This window comes from Miniopterus natalensis, chromosome 1 (genome assembly GCF_054644295.1).
Source record: "Miniopterus natalensis isolate mMinNat1 chromosome 1, mMinNat1.hap1, whole genome shotgun sequence".
Taxonomy (NCBI): Eukaryota; Metazoa; Chordata; class Mammalia; order Chiroptera; family Miniopteridae; genus Miniopterus; species Miniopterus natalensis.
The window spans coordinates 8,431,582-8,450,922 of record NC_142081.1 but is presented as its reverse complement, the minus strand read 5'-3'; the positions used below and the strand labels follow the sequence as shown (position 1 = coordinate 8,450,922).

General features: G+C 36.3%; 1 protein-coding gene across 2 annotated transcripts in view; it reads right to left on the bottom strand.

The window, feature by feature from the left end:
* The window catches only part of BTBD7 (BTB domain containing 7), a 62,447-nt gene that overhangs the window by 16,751 nt on the left and 26,355 nt on the right, over nucleotides 1-19,341 (bottom strand). Inside the window, exons 4-6 of one of the 2 annotated variants that reach the window (XM_087818467.1) lie at nucleotides 6,856-7,064; nucleotides 5,305-5,380; nucleotides 1,654-1,814 (exon numbers count right to left, since the gene is read on the bottom strand). In XM_087818467.1, coding sequence (XP_087674593.1) covers nucleotides 1,654-1,814; nucleotides 5,305-5,380; nucleotides 6,856-7,064 — 446 coding nt within the window. The remainder of the gene's footprint in view (nucleotides 1-1,653; nucleotides 1,815-5,304; nucleotides 5,381-6,855; nucleotides 7,065-19,341) is intronic. The other variant, XM_087818472.1, reaches the window with a different exon arrangement.

The following is a 19,341-nucleotide window of genomic DNA, read 5'->3' as shown; positions in this document are numbered from 1 at the left end:
TGAGGATTAAATGAGGTTTGGTACAGTGCTTAGCCCTTCTGGTTAACAGCTATTATTAACAAACTTTTACTGGAGACTTATTATGTGGTAGCCATGGAATTAAGAGTATCGATATATTTTTTCTAAGTCTACTAAACTCAAGTTCTAAAATATTTTTCTAAATCAAATTCAGGGTTCAACTTGGTTTGAGTGCCAGATTTTAAACAAAACCAAACACTGTTTATTCAATATTATTCTTGTTAAACATAATAAATGTCTAATTGCTATATTAGTTAAAATTATTTTTAATAAAAGATAACATTAGATGTATTTAGAGAAAAACTCTAATCTATTACAACTGTAATAATGTTGCTTTATTTCCTTCTTTTTCTCAAATGAATTTTAATATAACTGCATTCTAGAATACATAAAATACACATTTTATACCCTTCTTTCTAAAATTATATTCCATTGTCAGCATTTTCCATGTCGCTATAGTAGTGATATAAGCATTGTTCGGGACAGCAAAATATTCTGTTGAGTGGTTGTACTATAATTCACTTATTTCCCTATTCTTAGATATTTAGGCTATTTCCAAATATTTAATGACAACATTACCAATGTACCAGCTATACTCCTCCTATGTGATAGTAATATTATTTCAAAAATTACTGACCTAATAGGTGAAAAGATGAGAACTTACGGTTTTAGTTTGCTTTCTTTGGGGTGTGTGATTACAAATGAGACTGAACATTTTTCTAATCAGAGATTCCATAAATATTTAATTGTTTTCTTCTAGTTTTCCATGTTTCAATTTAATATTTAATTCTTCAATCTAACAGGAATTAATTTTGTGTGCAAATGAAATAAGGGTTTAACTTTAAACAAATTTCCTTCCTTCCCCATTCATCAGTCTAGCACCACACTGATTTGTGATAGCTCATTTATTATGTTTAATTCTTTTGTTAATTAGGATCTTTTTCTAGGCTATTTTGTCTGGCCTGTAATGCTAGCATCACAGATTAAATATTAGGGTTTTAAAATATACTTTACATTCTGGAAGAGTTATCCATCCTTAATTACGTTCTTTTTAGAGAACTTTTAAAAACTGTATGTTTACAGCATTACACTGAAGTTATAAACCAATGTATGAGGAACTAATACTTATCTTCCCATCCATTAATTTGAACAATTCTATTAGTTTAAAAATTCACTTAAAAAAATTATAAAATTAACATGATCCATTCCATTAATTTTTAACTGAAATACCACTGAAAGAGTCATTCATCCTTTTTACACTGAACCATTCATTCTCCTTTCCTCCTGTTTCCTGATTTACTGCTGTTCTTGAAGAGTCTCCAAAGGTAATTTCTACCCTTTCCCTTTTTAATAAGGATATACTTGATCTACACTGACAAATGCTGAATTAAACCCTAAGAAACTATCCTCTTGCAAAAGTAACAATGATATACCCACTCAACTCTCATTTCCAAACATTTATTTGTGCTGTGCGCCAGACACGGGACATACAATATAGTTAGTTCAAAACAGACATCTGTCTCTGACTTCACAATACTCCATTAGTAGTAGAAATTATTTACAATGATAAAGATATACCTGTACATTTTAGGGCACTTCTTTTCATGAAAGGGATAAATGAAGACAGACACTTACTGCATCACTTAGGACTTCACTGTTTATAGGTAAGATGTGTTCAATTCGAACAAAAGGTAAGAGAGAAGAAAGGATCTCTCGAAGCTCTTCAATGTCCAGGTCTCGTCTTTTTACACCTCTTTTGTTCACACTATGAGCAGTGCCACTCAGTAAGTTTGGCTCTATGAGACAGAAAATGAAAAGTCTCCAACCAAATCCAAATTTTCAGAGAAAGGCTTTCTTTCTTCTCTAGTACACTTTCAGTCTCATTCTTTATACTTAAGTACATCAATTTTTTTTAAATATATTTTTATTGATTTCAGAGAGAGGAAGGGAGAAGGAGAGAGAAACATCGATGAGAGTCACTGATTGGCTGCCTCCTGCACGCCCTCTACTGGGGATCGAGTCTGCAACCTGGGCATGTGCCCTGACCAGGAACTGAACCTTGACCTTCTGGTTCATAACTCGATGCTCAAGCACTGAGCCACACCAGTCTGGCTTAAGTACATCTATTTTAAAATGGTTTATACATTATATTTATGTCTTAGGAAGGTTAGTTAATAAAGATGCTCTGACAGAGAAAAGCATAGTGTCAACAGTACAATAATACTCTTTTATGATTTTTTCTGCACTGAAGAATAGGATTCTTTTCTATATACTAACTCAAAGGAAAAAAGATGACAATCTATTAAAATCTAGTTTGACCCAGGGCTTTTTCTTAAGCTTTCTCACTTCTGTGACCAGTTTTTAGTACAATAAGGACATTGTAGGGCAAGTGCTATTTCTAGTCACTGTAGGTTAATGGCACTCATTAGGCTACCATTTGTTTAACAGCAACTTAACAAGATATTAATCTCCTGGCAGCAAAATAAGGTACACACGAAGACTTTTATGCTAGTCTCCCAAATTTCCATAATGAGAATGTTACTGCACATGAGTGAACCCTTTGATCTCTGACATGTATAATATATTTCCATTGTCCAGGGCAGAGAATAAAGGTTTTCCTTATTGGGTATTAGTAAAAGGGGAAGATCTGAGGTACTTATGTTTATGATACTGAAGTGGGAAAAATTTACATAAATTTTGGGAATCTTTAATCATTTCTTTAATCTAGGGGGGGCTGTATTTTTTTTTAAAGACCCTTATAATTTACAAATATAAATGCTAGATATTTTGCAAAGTCTGTAGGCAAACTGGTATTTCCCTTAAATCATGTGATAGACAAGTAAAGAGGTTGTTTTTGAGAAGCTAAGCTTTTACTGCAGTCGTCTGAAATAAAATCACTGCAAGTGTGTGAAAGAGAGTTTGTCCTCGCCTCGCTATGATTTGGCTTCACACTTACACAAGGCACTGCTTTCAAAATTTTTTTTCTTTAGTAGTGGCATCCTGTTTTCAAGTGAAATGTTACATTAAACTCCCAAACATGTAAGAGGTAAGGGCAGGACGCTCATCTAACGAGGCTGACTGAAACAAAGGGAAACCTGTTTGCTTAGCCTCATTCTCATCCCTGTAAAAGAGCCTGACATTCTAAGCCAGTCTGGAAACTACTAATTTTTCTTTCTAATCCTCAGCCAAGGATATGATTTTTTATTGATTTTAGAGAGAAAAACATCAATGAGAGAGAAACATCAATAGGCTGCCACCTGTATGTGCCCCAATAGAACCCACAACCTTTGTGTATGGGGTGATGCTCCAACCAACTGAGCCACTATTTTAAGGGAAATTTTATCAATTACGGTTATTATCTGTCCCAAATAATTATGACATTACGAACCTATGTCAATGAAAAAACCTATGGCCTATAATGATTATGTAACATGACATACACCCAATTCTTGTTACTTGGGCAGCTATATTCTATAAAGTGACTGTGAACACTGAATCACCGCTTCTAAGGGAAACACAGGGGTAGGTTACAGTGAGCCTCTAGTCACAACACTTTTGCCAACTAGCCAGACATAACTTTGTCTTATGTGTGTTTCTGTTTAAAGACACCTTATTAATATATATGTTGACTCATTAACACCGAACTCACTACCAACAGGTAACTCATACCTGAAAACAAAGCTTATCTAACACACATTTTCTCTGTGAGGCACATGACAGCCTTCTTGTGCTTAGGAACATTAGAAAGCACTGAGTACTACACTTGGAGACCATTTTAAACAGAGATGACCTCCAAACCCCATAAGAATGTGAAAAACATGGCACTAAATACACTGTGAAAGGACACGTTTACAATATAAGCAGTAACAAGAAAGTACAGCATCACCTTGCTTAACCTTAAGCTGGAAACATACGCATCAGGGGACTCAAATTTTTTGTCACTCTGTACATGTCTGCAAATGCCCATGAAAGTCCCAAGAGCACAGACTTGTAAATTGCAAATACATTTTAGCAAGTAGATGAATCTGCAAATAAACCATCTGCAAGTAAGGGGGACAGACTGTATACTGGCATTTCAAAAATGTCCCAAATTAATAGTAATGGTTTATGTTAAAAAAAATTCAAATCTGAGACTTGCTAAAGGCTTCTGCAGGCCACAGAGAAATAAATTAAGAGAAATCAAACAGGAAGACTGCTTTTGTTCCCTAGCACTTGAGTAGTAGTGTATTAAAGGGATATACAGAAAGGTCTGAAGGCAGTATAGTGCCCCAGCCGGTTGTGCTCAGTGGTTAGAGCATCAATCCGTGGACTGAGGGTCCCGGGTTTGATTCTGGCCAAGGGCACGTACCTCTCGGTTGCAGGCTCAGGGCCTGGCCATGGTCGGGCCTGTGAGGGAGGCAGCCAACGTATGTGTCTCTCGCACTGATGTCTCCCCCTCCCCATGACTCTCTCTGAAAAGCATGGAAACATCCTCGGGTGAGGACGAAAAAGAAGGCAGCATGCTGGATATTTTTACATATTTAAAAATGTGGCAGAACAACTCTATAAACTTATTACTAAGAACCACTGACCTGAACGCTTTGAAGAGTTGAACTTTGCGGTATGTAAGTTATATCTAAATAAAACTGTTGAAAAGTAACAGGGAAGGAAAATCTGTATTTAATTTTTCTAATTAAAGTTTTTTGTTTTGGGCTCATTATATAGGAATACAATATTCTATGATGAAAGGAGTACAGGGGGGGTGGACAACCCTAGATATAAATAAAAGAATCAGCCCAGCCGGTGTGGCTCAGTGATTGAGCATTGACCCATGGACCAGGAGATCAATTCCCGATCAGGGCACATGCCCAAGTTGCGGGCTCCATCCCCATTAGGGGGTGTGCAGGAGGCAACTGACAGATGATCCTCTCTCATTACTGATCTTTCTCTCTCCCTCTCCCTCCCTCCCTCCCTCCCTTCTTCCCTCTCTCTGAAATCAGTAAAAACATTTTTTTTTTAAAAGGAATCAACCAATGAATGCACAGATGAGTGAAACAACAAATCGTTGTTTCTTTCTCTCTTCCACTCTAAAAATCCATTTTTTAAAAAAGTATCCTTTTAAAGCTGCAAAATATAAGCTTGTGACATATTTATTTCTAACAAAGTATACCCTCTCTGCCAAAGGATTTTGCCAACTGTAAAAATTTTTATTTTCAACAGGCAACAATGGCCATTGTCAAGCCTGACATGTAGCATCATGCCAGTAAGCTTCAGGGAAAAACAGTGCAGCTAGTTTTCTGAGCTTACCTCTGTCTGCTATTCTTTTCATCAGCTGGTGCTCACCCCATTTAATCAGATATTTAAGGATATCTTGTTCACTTGCCTATAATAAAAAATGTTTATACTTATTTTGGTGAAATTAGGTAAACGGTTAATTTCATTAATGGCTTCTCCTATATCATAAAGTAAATACAACATGCAACTTACCACATTTCACTCTTTACACTGGCTGGCTGAAATGTTCAAGTTAAACTTTCTGTCCATCAATAGCAAATACACAAGATTGTATTACATGGGTTTTGTCCAGTAACTGCACTCTTGGCTCCAACTATATTTTCTATTCTTACTTCCATCTTTATTTTTTTCTTTATCTTGTTCTCTTCACCTATTTTAAATGTATTTTATCTTACTATATGGTCTTTATACAGCTACCTTACATTCTTTTGGGGACAAGATGGAGATAAATAAAAGTCAAAGTATACGGATGCAGAGTGGCTACTATCTCCTGCAGGAACAATTCCCACAAGGTATTCTACTGATTGGTCAAAGACCCTTTAAGCACAATTTGAGAAATGCCAACATGCCCGCTCATTTCTTCATATATTATCTAAAATATTAAAGCAAATCTAGGCTGCTCTCCAAGGTTTTTACTTTCTAAGAAGAAATACAAAGCTTCTAAAGACAATAATCTGAGAGCAGTAACAAATTCTAACTCCCATAATGCACGCAGTCTGGATCAGGACAGTAAAATAAGGTTAATAAACACAGATCCTAAATAAATCAAATCCAATGTGACAACATTTATACTGCAATCAAAGCACAGATACTAAGTGGATTATTTAACTCTTCACTGCACTTCTGACTAAGATGAAAGCATTTTATAACTTCCCTAGTACAAGTATGAAAAAAAATAGGAAATGGCTCAATGGATTTTTGTCTCCGTAACATAAAAACTGTTATATAATTTTCAGTATAAAATTCATACAACCAATACAAAAGAAAATTAAGCTTGAACATATCTCACCTAAAAATATTTTTGCCCTATTTTAAATCTACTGTTAGTTTTAATTACCAAATTAGACGGATATGTAAGTCAAGAACACAGAATCTGCTAAAACTGCTTCTGATTAAAAATAAGTAGTTGAAAACATTATTGTACTCTGGCAGTACACATATATAGAGTTTTTATGAGCACTGGAGTAGATCAGAAATTATTATTCTACTTTGTGCTGCTTAAGCTACAGTCTAAGTATCTCATACTCCACCAAAAATAAGAAACTGGTATAGTGAATTTACTATTAGTAGAAACCAAGAAAATCACTGTTGGGATATGCTTCTGACCCTGCCTACTGCCTCAATCCCTTTGGTGTGGTTGGCCAGGACCCAGGAATAGTTCACAATGTTGAGTCAGCAGCAGAATGCAAGAAGGGCCAGAGAGCAGAAGGCTTTGTTGTACAAACGTGAAGAGGGCATTCCTGGGTGGGTTGATATCCCTAGATGGGACAATAATAGAGTACAGATGGGTTTCTTGGTGCACATATGAATGACAATGAATCTGAGAGGTGTATAAATGATTACCTGTAGGTAGTCAGACTGGATAGCAGTAAGCAGATGGTCTTTGCTGAGCTCATAAAAAACATCCGAAGTCATGACCTGGGAAAATTCCTCACAGAGGAAATGTAAAGCTTGTCGGTGCACCCATTTAGAGCCATATGGATGAGAACTCCACTTGAGGATGGCAATTAAGGTATCTAATGAGATGCTCTCAGCAATGATATCCTCACAGCCTAAAAGAGAAGGCAAATACTTCTTGAGATTAATCATAAAAATTACTTAATGAACATTAGTGTGTTAGACACTATACTTAAAAGTAGCAATAGTAAAAAAGAACAAGAAGATAAATAAAATCTCATGGAAATCACCAAGATTTGGTGGGATGGGGTAATAATAAGTAACAACAGACTATGACTTCTATAGGAAATCTGCTGTTCCACAGAGACAGATCCACAGAAAAAGATAGGGAATCCTCACAACTGTTTAAGAAAATGAATATCTATGTGAAAATCCCACAATATGAATATGACACTATAGTGGAGGCCATTGAACCAAAGGGGAAAGAAAAGTAGGTAGAAATGATACAGTTGTGGGAATTGGTCAGAGGAAGGACATGGATGACAAATGACTGATAATAAGAATCCACACTTGCAAAGGCGACAGGTGAGCTATCTCCTATGACCTATGAGGACATCTGCTCTTTGTATCATTCTAATAAAAAAACAATTTGTACTCTGATAGTTTAATCCCTCAGAATACCGTTAAAATTTTGCAGTTTTATGCTCCTCTGGGATTAATTCTGGTGAATTAAAGGGAAATAAGTAGTTTAAGTGAGAAGGACCAGGATCCTGGAGAAAGTGACAATGGCACCTTAAGAACTCAAAGGAAAGAAAATCTGAGGCTAGTCAGCCATTTTCCTTAGGAAAGATCATTTCAAAATACAAAGATAAAATATAAATAAAATCTGAGCAACAAAGATTGTGGAAGAGAAAATGGCTAAACTTGGACAGAAATTCTTCATAACTAAGTTTACTAAAAAATAAAAAAGGACCCTGATAATGTGTGTCTGTATGTGGGGGTGGTGTTTATACCACCACCAACAAAAATGTGGCTAAAAAGGCTGCTCTCTAATGAGCTCAGAGTTGTAAAAGATACAGCCAAAAGAAAGTACATCAATGAACTCCAAAAACTTCCAAAGCTCAAAATTACTGTGAAATCATGAAAGGGGAAAAGAGAAAGGTAATGAATCCCATTTTCAGATGCTAGTTCATTAGCAGCCAATATAAAGTCTGCAAAAAGTAATGCTTCATTATTCCCTTTTCTGATATGATACCAGTTTAGGAGAATAACACAGAGAATCGTGTAACCCAATTTCTTCAGAACATTTAACAAAATATTTACTGCTATCTCTAGATTGTTAGCTCCACAAAACAGGGACTGCTGTCTTCACTCTATCTCTAGCACCTGCTTGCACATGGTCGGTGCTGAATAAAAATCTGTTGAATGTAAAAATGAGATCTTTGCAGATATGAAGAAGAGATGCAGATGGATGACAGAACAATGGTTAACAGAACCATTTGTAAGTAGCACTGATTAAGCTGGGGGATGGACTGGAGAGTCTCCGCTTTTGTGATGTTTATCAAGAACTTGGAAGATGTGGAAAGAATGCTTCAAAATCTCCAGATACCCTAAAACTGGGAAACAGTCAACACCACACTGGATAACATGATTATAATTGCCTAAAATGACGGGTCAAAATGAAGATGAAATATAACTAGGAAAATTAGTAAGTTCTTTATTTATTTATTTATTTTTCATTTTTTCGGAGTCCCCCTTTCCCCCCGTTCTATATTTAAAGAAAATCAGCTAGCCCTGGCCAGTTTGGGTCAGTGGATAGAGTGTCGGCTTGTGGGCTAAAGGGTCCCAGGTTCGATTCCGCCCAAGGGCACACACCTTGGTTACAGGCTCTCTCCATGGTCAGGAAGCAACCAATTGATGTGCCTCTCTCACACGGATGTCCCCTCCCCCCAGCCTCCCTTCCACTGTCTCTGAAAAGCAATGGAAAAAATATCCTCGGTGAGAATTTTTTAAAAAATTATATAAAAAAAGTAAGGGAAAAAATCAAGTAGATGACAGGGGAGAGTTAGCTTAACTACCACCTATGTAAAAACAGCATCTGGGTGTGTGTTTTTAAATCCTCACCTGAGGATATTTTTGCCATTGCTTTTCAGAGAGAGTGGAAGGGAGAGAGAGAGAGAAACATTGATGTGAGAGAGACACATCAATTGGTTGCCTCCCACTCGTGGGCCGACCAGGGCTGTCAACTGAGTCTGCAACCAAGGTACGTGCACTTGGCCAGAATCGAACCTGGGACCCTTCAGTCCACAGGCCGATGCTGTAACCACTGAGCAAAACCAACTAGGGCTAATCCTGGTTTTAAAGAAGGATATCTAGCCCTGGCCAGGTAGCTCAGTTGGTTAGAGTGTCATCTGGATATGCCAAGATTGCACGTTCAATCCCTGGTCAGGGCACATACAAAAAGCAACCAATGAAAGCATAAGTAAGTGGAAAAACAAACTGATATTTCTCTCTCTCAAGTCAATAAAATAAGTAAATAAATAAAAATAAAGACTGGTTATCTCTCTTCCTAGTCACCAAAGCCAGAAACCTGAGCACTATTATTGATTCCTTCTCCCAAAGCCCATATCCAAGCTACCATCAATTGCTGACCACTCTATTCTTATTTCAAATCCATCCCCTCCACTGAAATTGAATCGTTATATCACGCATAAAAATTAACTCAAAATGGATTATGAACTTAATGCAAGACTCGAAACTATAAAACTCTTAGAAGAAAACTTCAGAAAAAAGCTTCCTGAAGTTGGTTTTGACAGTGACTTATTGGATAGGATACTAAAAGCAAAAATCAACCAATGGGACAGCAAGCTAAAAATGCTTCTGTAGAGAAAAAGAAACAATCAGCAAAATGAAAGGCAACTTTACAGAATGGGAGAAATATTTGCAAGCCACATATCAAATAAGGGATTAATATCCAAAATATATAAGAAACTGATACAACTCAATAGCAAACAATCTGAAAACATGGGCGGAAGACTTGAAAAGACATTTTTCCAAAGACATACAAATGGCCAACAAGTACATGAAAAGGTGCTCAACATCACTACTCATCAGGGAAATGTAAATCAAAACTACAATGAGATATAATCTCACCTGTCAGAATGGCTATCATCAAAGAGCCAAGGGATAGTGTTGTTGAGGATATGGAGAAAAGGGAACCCTGGTGCACTGTTAGTGGAAATGTAAATTGATAGTCACTACAGAAAACAGTATGACGGTTCCTCAAATTAAAAATAGAACTACAATATGATCTAGCAATCCCTCTTCCAGGTGTATATATATATCAGAAGATGATAAAATCACTATCTCAAAGAGATATCTGCACTCCCACATTCACTGCACCATTATTCATAGTAGCCAACACATGGAAACAACCCCAGTGTCCATCAACAGACGAACAGATAAAGAAAATGTGTTATACTAGGTGGGGCAAAAGTAGGTTAACAGTTATGAGCACGCAAAATAGTGTTTATTTTTGTATTATTTATTATTGTATTATTTTTCATGTGAACTGTAAACCCACTTTTGTCCCACCCTGTATATATAAAATGTAGTATTATTCAGCCATAAAATGAAAATCCTGCCATTTGTGACAACATGGATGGACCCGACTGCATTATTTTAAGTGAAATAAGTCAGATAGAGGAAGACAAATACTGCATGGTCTCATTTATATGTGAAATCTAAAAACATCAAACTCATAGAATAGAGTAGCATGGTGGTTTACAGGAGCTGAGGGGTGGAGAAAATGGGAGACATTGTCAAAAGGGTACAAACTTCCAGTTACAAGTGGTAAAAAGTCCAGGGATCTAATGTACAGCATGGTGACTATAGTTAACAATACTGTATTGTACACTTGAGTGTCACTATGAGCGTATAGCTTTTATGTTCTCACTGTAACAACAAAATATTATATGAGTTAAAGCATGTGTTAACTAACCTTATTATGGTAAACATTTCACAATCCATACATGTATCATATAGTTACATTGTACACTGTAAACTTACACAATATTATGTTAATTATATCTCAATAAAGCTGGAAAAAAAGAAACCTAGATTAAATCTGTTTTTACTACGAAAAAAAAGTAGGCTGAGTTTTCCTGGGTTTTAGTTCTCATACCTTTTGGATTATGTTCACAATTCGGTTGTCCCTGTTGGGTAGAGAGGTATAATACAGAGGTAGAGTCAAAGTGTAACACAGTTTTATCTACATGGAAGTATATCTTTTAAATTTCTGCCCCTTTAAATAGTCTTATAAGATTTCCTTGCAACAGAGAAATGCCAGAAGGCATTACTAATATGATAGATCTGTTCCAAGTATCTTTCTATGCTCCCTTTCAATATATTTTAAAAGTTATGTTCTGAGAAATTCTCTGGATAGATGAATATAAAAGACACTGATAACACTGGTTGCCTATGTGAAGAGGATCTGAGTGGTTGGAGGACAAAAAGTTGGGAGGACAGGAGACTTTGCTGAGTACCCTTTTATACCTTTTGAATACTGTTCTATGTGAATATACTAACTGGTCAGAAAGTCAAATAATAATAAAAACAAACAAACAACAGACTATGGAAGTTGCTGTTGAGTTCCTTCCCTCAGGGCTCAGTATAAAATCAATCACTGACCAGAAAATCCAGCAAATACTGGAAAGTGAGAAGTTTCTCTACTTTGAGAACACTGCTCCCTTCTGATGGGAAAGTAGCAATCAGTGAGATTTACTCTGCCTGTGTGTGAAAATCTACACTGATTGCTTGCACTCTTTATCCTTAGAGCTTTTCCCAAGCTGTGTGAGAGGGAAAAGCAGATAAAGATGAGAGAGAAGCTGGAAACTTCTAGGGAATAACTTTTAACTTAGCAGACAAAGGAGGAGGCCAAAGTGCAAAGACAACCATTGATAAAGATGAAGATTTCTCTTAAGCCATGAAAGGAAACAAAAACACTAAGTTTAAGAACCCTTAAGATTCTTAATTGAATACAGATTTATATTTCTTTAATGTTTACTTTATAAATTAATGTTCCCTAACACAGAATTTTTAATATTTATGCTTGAGCGTTTTGGGAGGTGAGAGCAGCTTAATGAAAAGGAGAAGCATTCATGGGGATGACAGTTCTCTGGCACAGGCATCATAAATAAGCCTCCACTACAGTGTAACTCAGGGGATCTGAAACCTACAGGATGCCTGAATTCCTTGAAAGTGAACACAGGTTCTTATGTGCAGGCACCCTCCTGTAAGACATGCAAAATACACCTCTAGAGTCAAACTGACCAGAGGCCCAAGTCCAATTCCTTTTAGCTGAGTGACGTATATAACTTTGCCTGTTTCCTCACCTGAAGAATGTTTCCTAATCCTCAAAATTTACTTCATCAGTTCATTTTGAGGGTAAAAATATATATATATACACATAACATTAGTACACTGTTTTGACTTATGATAAACAGTAAATAAGCAGCAGCTAATTCTATAATTGCTTCCTTAATGAGGTACCCACTGTACTGGTGTATTTCGATTCAAAAGCAAGCACTGGGATTTGCAGGAGATGGAAGAGGGCAGGAAGGGAGTAGTCAAGAGAGCAAAGCAAATCAAAGATCATAAAGGAAACAGTCAGTGACAACCTAAATGTATTGTGCACTTGCCTCTCACAGAAAATTTATTAAATTGTACAATAAAAAACGATCCTAGTACTTAGCATGTGAAAAACTCAGAGGTTCACAGCTCTTTATCTAAAAATAAAAAATATCCATTTACACCTCTGCCTGTTTACTACCCTAAAACCACTTTCCCACTAGTGAAAAAACAGTTAAGTTAGCATCCTTAATTCCATTATAATAATAAAAGAAAAATGCAAAGCTTTTGTGGGTAGAGACATATTACGGTTTTCAGAAAACTTTTTGGTATCTACTGGTTATCTCTTACACGTGATCATATGCTCCCTTCAAAACAATGCATCTCACAGATGATTTCTTCCCCAAGATCATATTCTCTCCCCTGTCAAATGGGGGGGAGTCAGAGACAGGAGATTCAAATCTTGGCCTTAACACTTTCTGGATGTAATCCCAGGTGACAATATTTTCATTAAGTATGAAAAAGACCCACAGAATAAAGTGTACAGTGTGGTGCTCTTTATACTACAAAAGAACAAGATATGCATGTGAAATACACACACATTCGGCACATATAAAGGTTTGTAAGGAAACGCAAACTATTCAAAGTATATCATCAATAAGGATTTGGGGAAAGGAATGGTAGGAGGTGAAAATACACCTTGGGCTGTGTTTCTGTATCATTCTCTTTTTTCAATGCACATAAACAGCTTTTTGAAATAAATTCATCCAAATTTAAAGTTGCTATGGGAGATGGTTTATGAATTCTACCGAACATACTATCTAAAGTCTTTTATAGTGCAAAAAGTATATAGAAAACTTAGCTACTGAGTATAAATTCTTGTTTTGAAGTCCATCTTTGGATCACCAGAAGTCACCTCGGGGAAGTAACAACTTAAGGATATTGTTTCCTCATCTCTAATATGGAAAAAATGATAGCAGCTACCATATAGGTTACTGTAAAGATTAAGTGACGTATTCCACGAAAAGAGAGTAACCCAGTGTCTTGCACACAGCAATAACTAAATAATATCATTACTAATCTATCTAAATTCTTAGAATAATTTATTCCAGCCACCTCCTAAACCAAAAGTAGACAAAATGTTTTTGTCTGATCAGTCCTTCTACTTTGGATATTTTAAGAGATAAGTGTAATATCTGGTTTTAAGGCAGAAACTTTAACTTCAAACTCAATACTGAGTTTGAAAAGCCTGGCTACTTCTGTAATCCAGAGGTCTTCCCTCTGTCTTCCATTTTCCCTCCTCAGTCACTAATACCCTCCCCCAATCCTGTTTTTCTTATACCAAATAACCTGCATCTTAGATTACATAGCTTTTGTACTTCTTGGCGATGAAAGGTATAACATATAAAATTTGACTATGGTAGAGTCAGAAAAATATAAATAAGTTGGGCTTTAGGAAAAGGCAACAGTAAGGCCATTTGTCAGTGTTTCTAAGAGAAAAGGGACTATAATTGAATCAAAATGGGAGTTTAGACCAAATAGTCCACTACCATGGAAAAAAGCTCTATGGATATTTTTAAAAATTTTTTTATTGATTTTTAGAGAAAAAGGAACGGAAAGGGGGAGAGAGAAAAATACTGATGTGCGAACGACTGCCTCCTGCACATGCTCTACCAGGGACTGAGCCTACAACTTGGGCATGTGCCCTGACCAGAAATCAAACCAGCAGCCTTTTGGTGCACAGGACAATGCTCAACTGAGCCACACCAGCCAGGGGTCTATGGACGATTATTTATGGCCCTGTTTTGCCATCTAAAACTGAATGTTCCCTGAAATTATAATTATAGGTATCATTGCTTTTAAAAAATTTTTTTAATTGATTTTAGAGAAGGGAAAGGGAGAGAAAAATCAACGTAAGAAACTCCGATTGGCTGCCTCCTTCACGCCCCCTACTGGAGATTGAGCCCACAACACAGGCATATGCCCTGACTGGGAATGGAACCTGCAACCTTTTGATGCATGGGACTACGCTCAACCAACTGAATCACACCAGCCAGGGCCTGCATTCTTGTTGTTAAAAGGCCTGCCCTAGCCGGTTTGGCTAAGTGGTTAGAGTGTGAGACTGTGAACTGAAAGGTCCCAGGTTCAATTCTAGCCAAGGGTATGTGTGGGAGGCAACCAATCAATGTGTCTCTTTCACAACAATGTTTCTCCCTCTCCCCCCTTCCACTCTCTCTGGAAAGCAATGGAAAAGATATCTTTGGATGAGGATTTAAAAAAAGACACAAAAAAAGCCTGAATCTGGTTAATTTTTTTTAGACTTTGGAAATTTTGATCCATGCTTTCAAATGATGTATAAAGAAAATAAATCAGTTCTTATCTTTATAGAATTTTTTTACTAAGGAGTTAACGCAATTCAGTTTTTAAAACACTTATTAAGGCCCTGCCAACTATAAGCCAGGCATAATGTCTGCTGCTTGCATTTCTATGAAGAAGAAATGAGCTCCAAGTTGTGGAACCCAGGTAGAATTTATATGGTTAGTATGTGGCAGAGCCAGGACTGAAACACAGATATGACCCCAAAGTTCGTATTTATAAAAACATCATTAAATTTGGGCACTGTTGCCCTAGCCCGTTTGGCTCAGTGGTTAGAGCATTGGCCTATGCCTATGGACTATGTGGTCCCGGATTTGATGTTGGCCAAGGGCAGGTACCTCGGTTGAAGGATCAATCCCCGGCCCCAGTTGGGGCCCATGCAGAAGGCAACCAATTGATGTGTCTCTCACACTGATGTTTCTTTCCCTTTCCCTTCCCCGCCCCCCCCACTCTCCCTAGAAAGCAATGGAAAATAACCAGTGCTCAATGTACTTTTTAAAATTAGTAGTACTATGTTGTTCAAAGTTTTGTATTCATATCCATACTGACCTGAGTACTGTATAGTATTTCATCTTTTATCTGATTATATTAATGTCTGTCATGTTCAAATTAAATCCAATTTCTCAGGCCTTAACTATAATAAACACAATTTGGGCTGGGGGAAAAACAAAATAGAACAAGTCTTCCTCTATTTCATTATTTTCCTCCTTTGCCATCCTTAGAATTTCAGTACAACAAGGAAAAGGTTTTGCTTATTGTGGAGAGATTTCTAATTAAATAAAAAGAAATAAAAGACGTTTAATAGACTCTACTTTAAATGAACTGTACCTATTTTAGAGATAACACTTCTTGCTATGGCTACAAAGTGCCTAATAAACATTTACATTTACAAAGTCATATAACAAGCCGTAACACTAATTTATACTCACTTTTACATTTTCAAATAAGGGTAAATAAATACAGTACCTTCAATAGACAAGAAACAAACAATGGCAGCAACCTTTTACAATTTCATTTTTCCTTGATCAATCAAACAGGACAAAAATGAAGTAAAAAAAAATGCCTGATTTAGAATAAAAGTTTCCAAGTTACTTTAACATTCTAAATTATGTTTTACTATAAATACATTTTTATTATTGAAATTTTAAATACATAATTAGTTTTTAAAATCTAAATTATAAATGAGTACGAAAGGATTGTCCTTGGATTAAACCTTTTTGGCTTCAAAGATAAACAGCCTTGACTGACTTCGACGAATATTTTAAATCCAATTGATACTCTATTTCATATCAATGGATCAACAAAGTAAAGAGTTGATGAGACACTTTTATTTTAAACTTAACTTAAAATTGAGTTTAAAGATAGAGAGTTATACACCATTTAGACGACATCTAAACTTACTTTTATAAATAATACTTCATATTTATCTCCTAGATTTAGGCTCAGTGTTTTCATTATATTGCAACTTCTAGGGTTAAACATTAATTACCCCCTCCCATTCTAAAAAAAGAAATGTTACTTGGTTTTCATAGGTATTAAAGATAATTCAAAATATGTAACTGAGAGTCTACTAAGAGCAAAGCACTGTATTAGGTTCTTAGGGTGATTCAAACATGACCAAAATTTTTATCTTGTCTTTAGGGAGTATATAATACACTAGTTGAGAGAGAAAATGAGACAGGTTCACAGGTCATTCCAAAACAAGTTAGAAGACGTAAAAACCTAAAATAAAATAAGTGTTTCAGAAGTTTGCAGGAAGAAGAAAATAATTTGGAATGCCTACGACACCACAAAGGAAGTCATATATGAGTTTAGTTTTAAAGGGTAGGGTAGAATTTGGACATTTAGTGATCAAAGGCAAAGATATTCCAACATAAAAGTGTGAGCAGGGGGTCAGAGGTGGAGTGTAGTCTATATAAAACATAATTCCAATTCTAAAATAAAACATGCAATTAAACATTATACTTTACAACATCATAATTTTGAGTAAAAATAATTAAGTGCTAAATTTCATTATTTGAGATGTATAACTTGAGTCATTTGAAATGCCATTCCTGAAACTGAGATTAATTCTTCATCTATGTTGCATGTTTAACTGAAACCTACATTTACTACTCTGATCTGTTGATAATTGTCTTTAACTTAGCTCCATTAGTCTCTGGGGAGTATATACAGTCAGAATTTGCTGAAGAGGAAACAGTTACAGACAGAAGTAAAATGAACTGCCAGTTCAATGAACTAAGATAGAAGGAAGAGTTGTCAACATGGGGATAATGGAGAGGATGGGAAGACATAATGGATTAGTGAGTGAAGACACTTAGTCTTTCCTATTTGTTTCAAGTCACACACTTGGAATCTGACCAAGTTGCTAACGGAAAAAAGTTGCTAACCTCAATCTCTGAGGTTATTGCTTTCAGTTCTCTGTTAGATTTTCAATTCAATAAAATAAAACATCACACGCATTATGACTAAAAATATGGGCAAGGCATTAGAATTCATTTTGGAATTAAAGTTATAAATTCCTTATTCTAGAATGAAAAATACTTTAGATTAAGATGAAAAATTAAAATCTGCAGCTGAGCCTGGCTGGCGTGGCTCAGCGGTTGAGCATCGAACTATGATCTAAGGTTAGATTCCTGGTCCTAGCTAGACACGCATTTCCCTCCCGGAAGTGCTTAGCCCCACCACCCCAAGTGGTTTAGCACAAATTAGCCTCCTGGCTGAGATTCCTGAGTTCACACTTCAATCACTAGCCTGCTGTTTTGTTTCTACAACGAGGCCATAGTGGTCTCCCACCCTCATCCCTGGAAACTGGTTCTCATACTGCTCTCCTTTTTCACTTTGCCTCAATCCCTGGGCTTGGAGTCAGAAGAGCTGGTATGAGTAACAACTTCATCACTTAAAAGCTTGGGAAAAGGCTAGTTATTAATCTCTGAGCCCTATCATACTCATAGGTTGTCTGGATGACCAAATGAGAGAAAGTAAAAGCCCTTTTGTAAATTAAAATTATAAGCATGATCTCATTAGTTAACATTCTTGATGGATATGATTCCATTCCCTAGTTCTTTAAGACTGTGGCCTATCTAGGTCTCTCTGGTTCTTCTGAGTCCCGATGTCCTATGTTTATCATAAAAATTAATTTGTCGCCCAATCGGGCGTGGCTTAGTGGTTGAGCATCGACCTAGGATCTAGAAGATCGAGGTTTGATTCCCAGTCAGGTCACATGGCCTGGTTGCGGGCTCGATCCCCAGTCCGGGACATGCAAGAGGCAGCCAATCAATGAAGACTCTCTCATCACTGATGTTTCAACTCTCTCCCCCCCCTCCCTTCCTCTCTCTGAAATCAATAAAGATATATTTTTTAAAAATTAATTTGTGATCAAAGCAGTATATGATTCATAATTTAAAGTCTCATACCTAGTAGTAATAAAAAGCTTATCTTAAAACAAAACTCCCTGCCCCTATCTCTTTTCCAGTCCCATTCCTGCTCCCTAGAGGCACTACTGTCAATTTTTTACCTCCTTTGGTATCTACCTCTCTGCATATAATTTTTATTAAATCAATATTCAGTGTTAACATTATGACGACTATTTAAATATTGCTTACAGCTGAGTCAAGCAATTTACTAGAATTACATTTTCTTCCATATGTAATTTTTAAAAAAATTTGGAGATATTAATTTCTTCTTTTTCCACTTTGTTTTCTATACATCTACTGCTAATTCTTCATAAAGGCACCAAAAGATCCATGAAATCTTTCAATGTCACTTGTCACTTAGTATTCAAACAGCATTCAGGTAATTGATTTCTTCCACAGGGAGCCTTTTACACCCCTAGTGCAGTCTAGACTGGATACCCACTAGACCTACTGCACAGCTAGTAAGCAGGATTTCCCTTTCTTCTTTCCTGTGTTAGACACCATTTTCTGGATCCCGTACTTCTGTGTTAACTGGTTTACTTCATCACTTAGTGAAATGCATCCTCAGTAACTTCCTGAGTAGGGGTGCAGGGAAGGCAAGTTTTTTGAGGCAAGACTGAAAAATGCCTTTATTTAGACATACACTTGACTGACAGTTTGGCTGAGTACAGAATTTTGTGTTTAAAATAATTTTCCAACAGCTTTTTGAAGGCACTATACCACTGTACTGTAGTATTCAGTTGCTGCTATTGAAAATTTCAATACCATTCTGATTCCCATTTCTTTGTAAGGAACCTAATTTTTTACTCTTTGCAACATTTCAGAATCTTCTTTTTTTCTGGTGTTCACGAGCGAAAGGGAAGACACTTTTTAATATATTCTTTTAGTTTGGGCATTATTTCTTGAATTCTTCTTCAGATACTGTCTTTTTAAAAAATATATATATCTTTATTGATTTCAGAGAGGAAAGGAGAGGGAGAGAGTCATTGATCGGCTGCCTCCTGCATGCCCC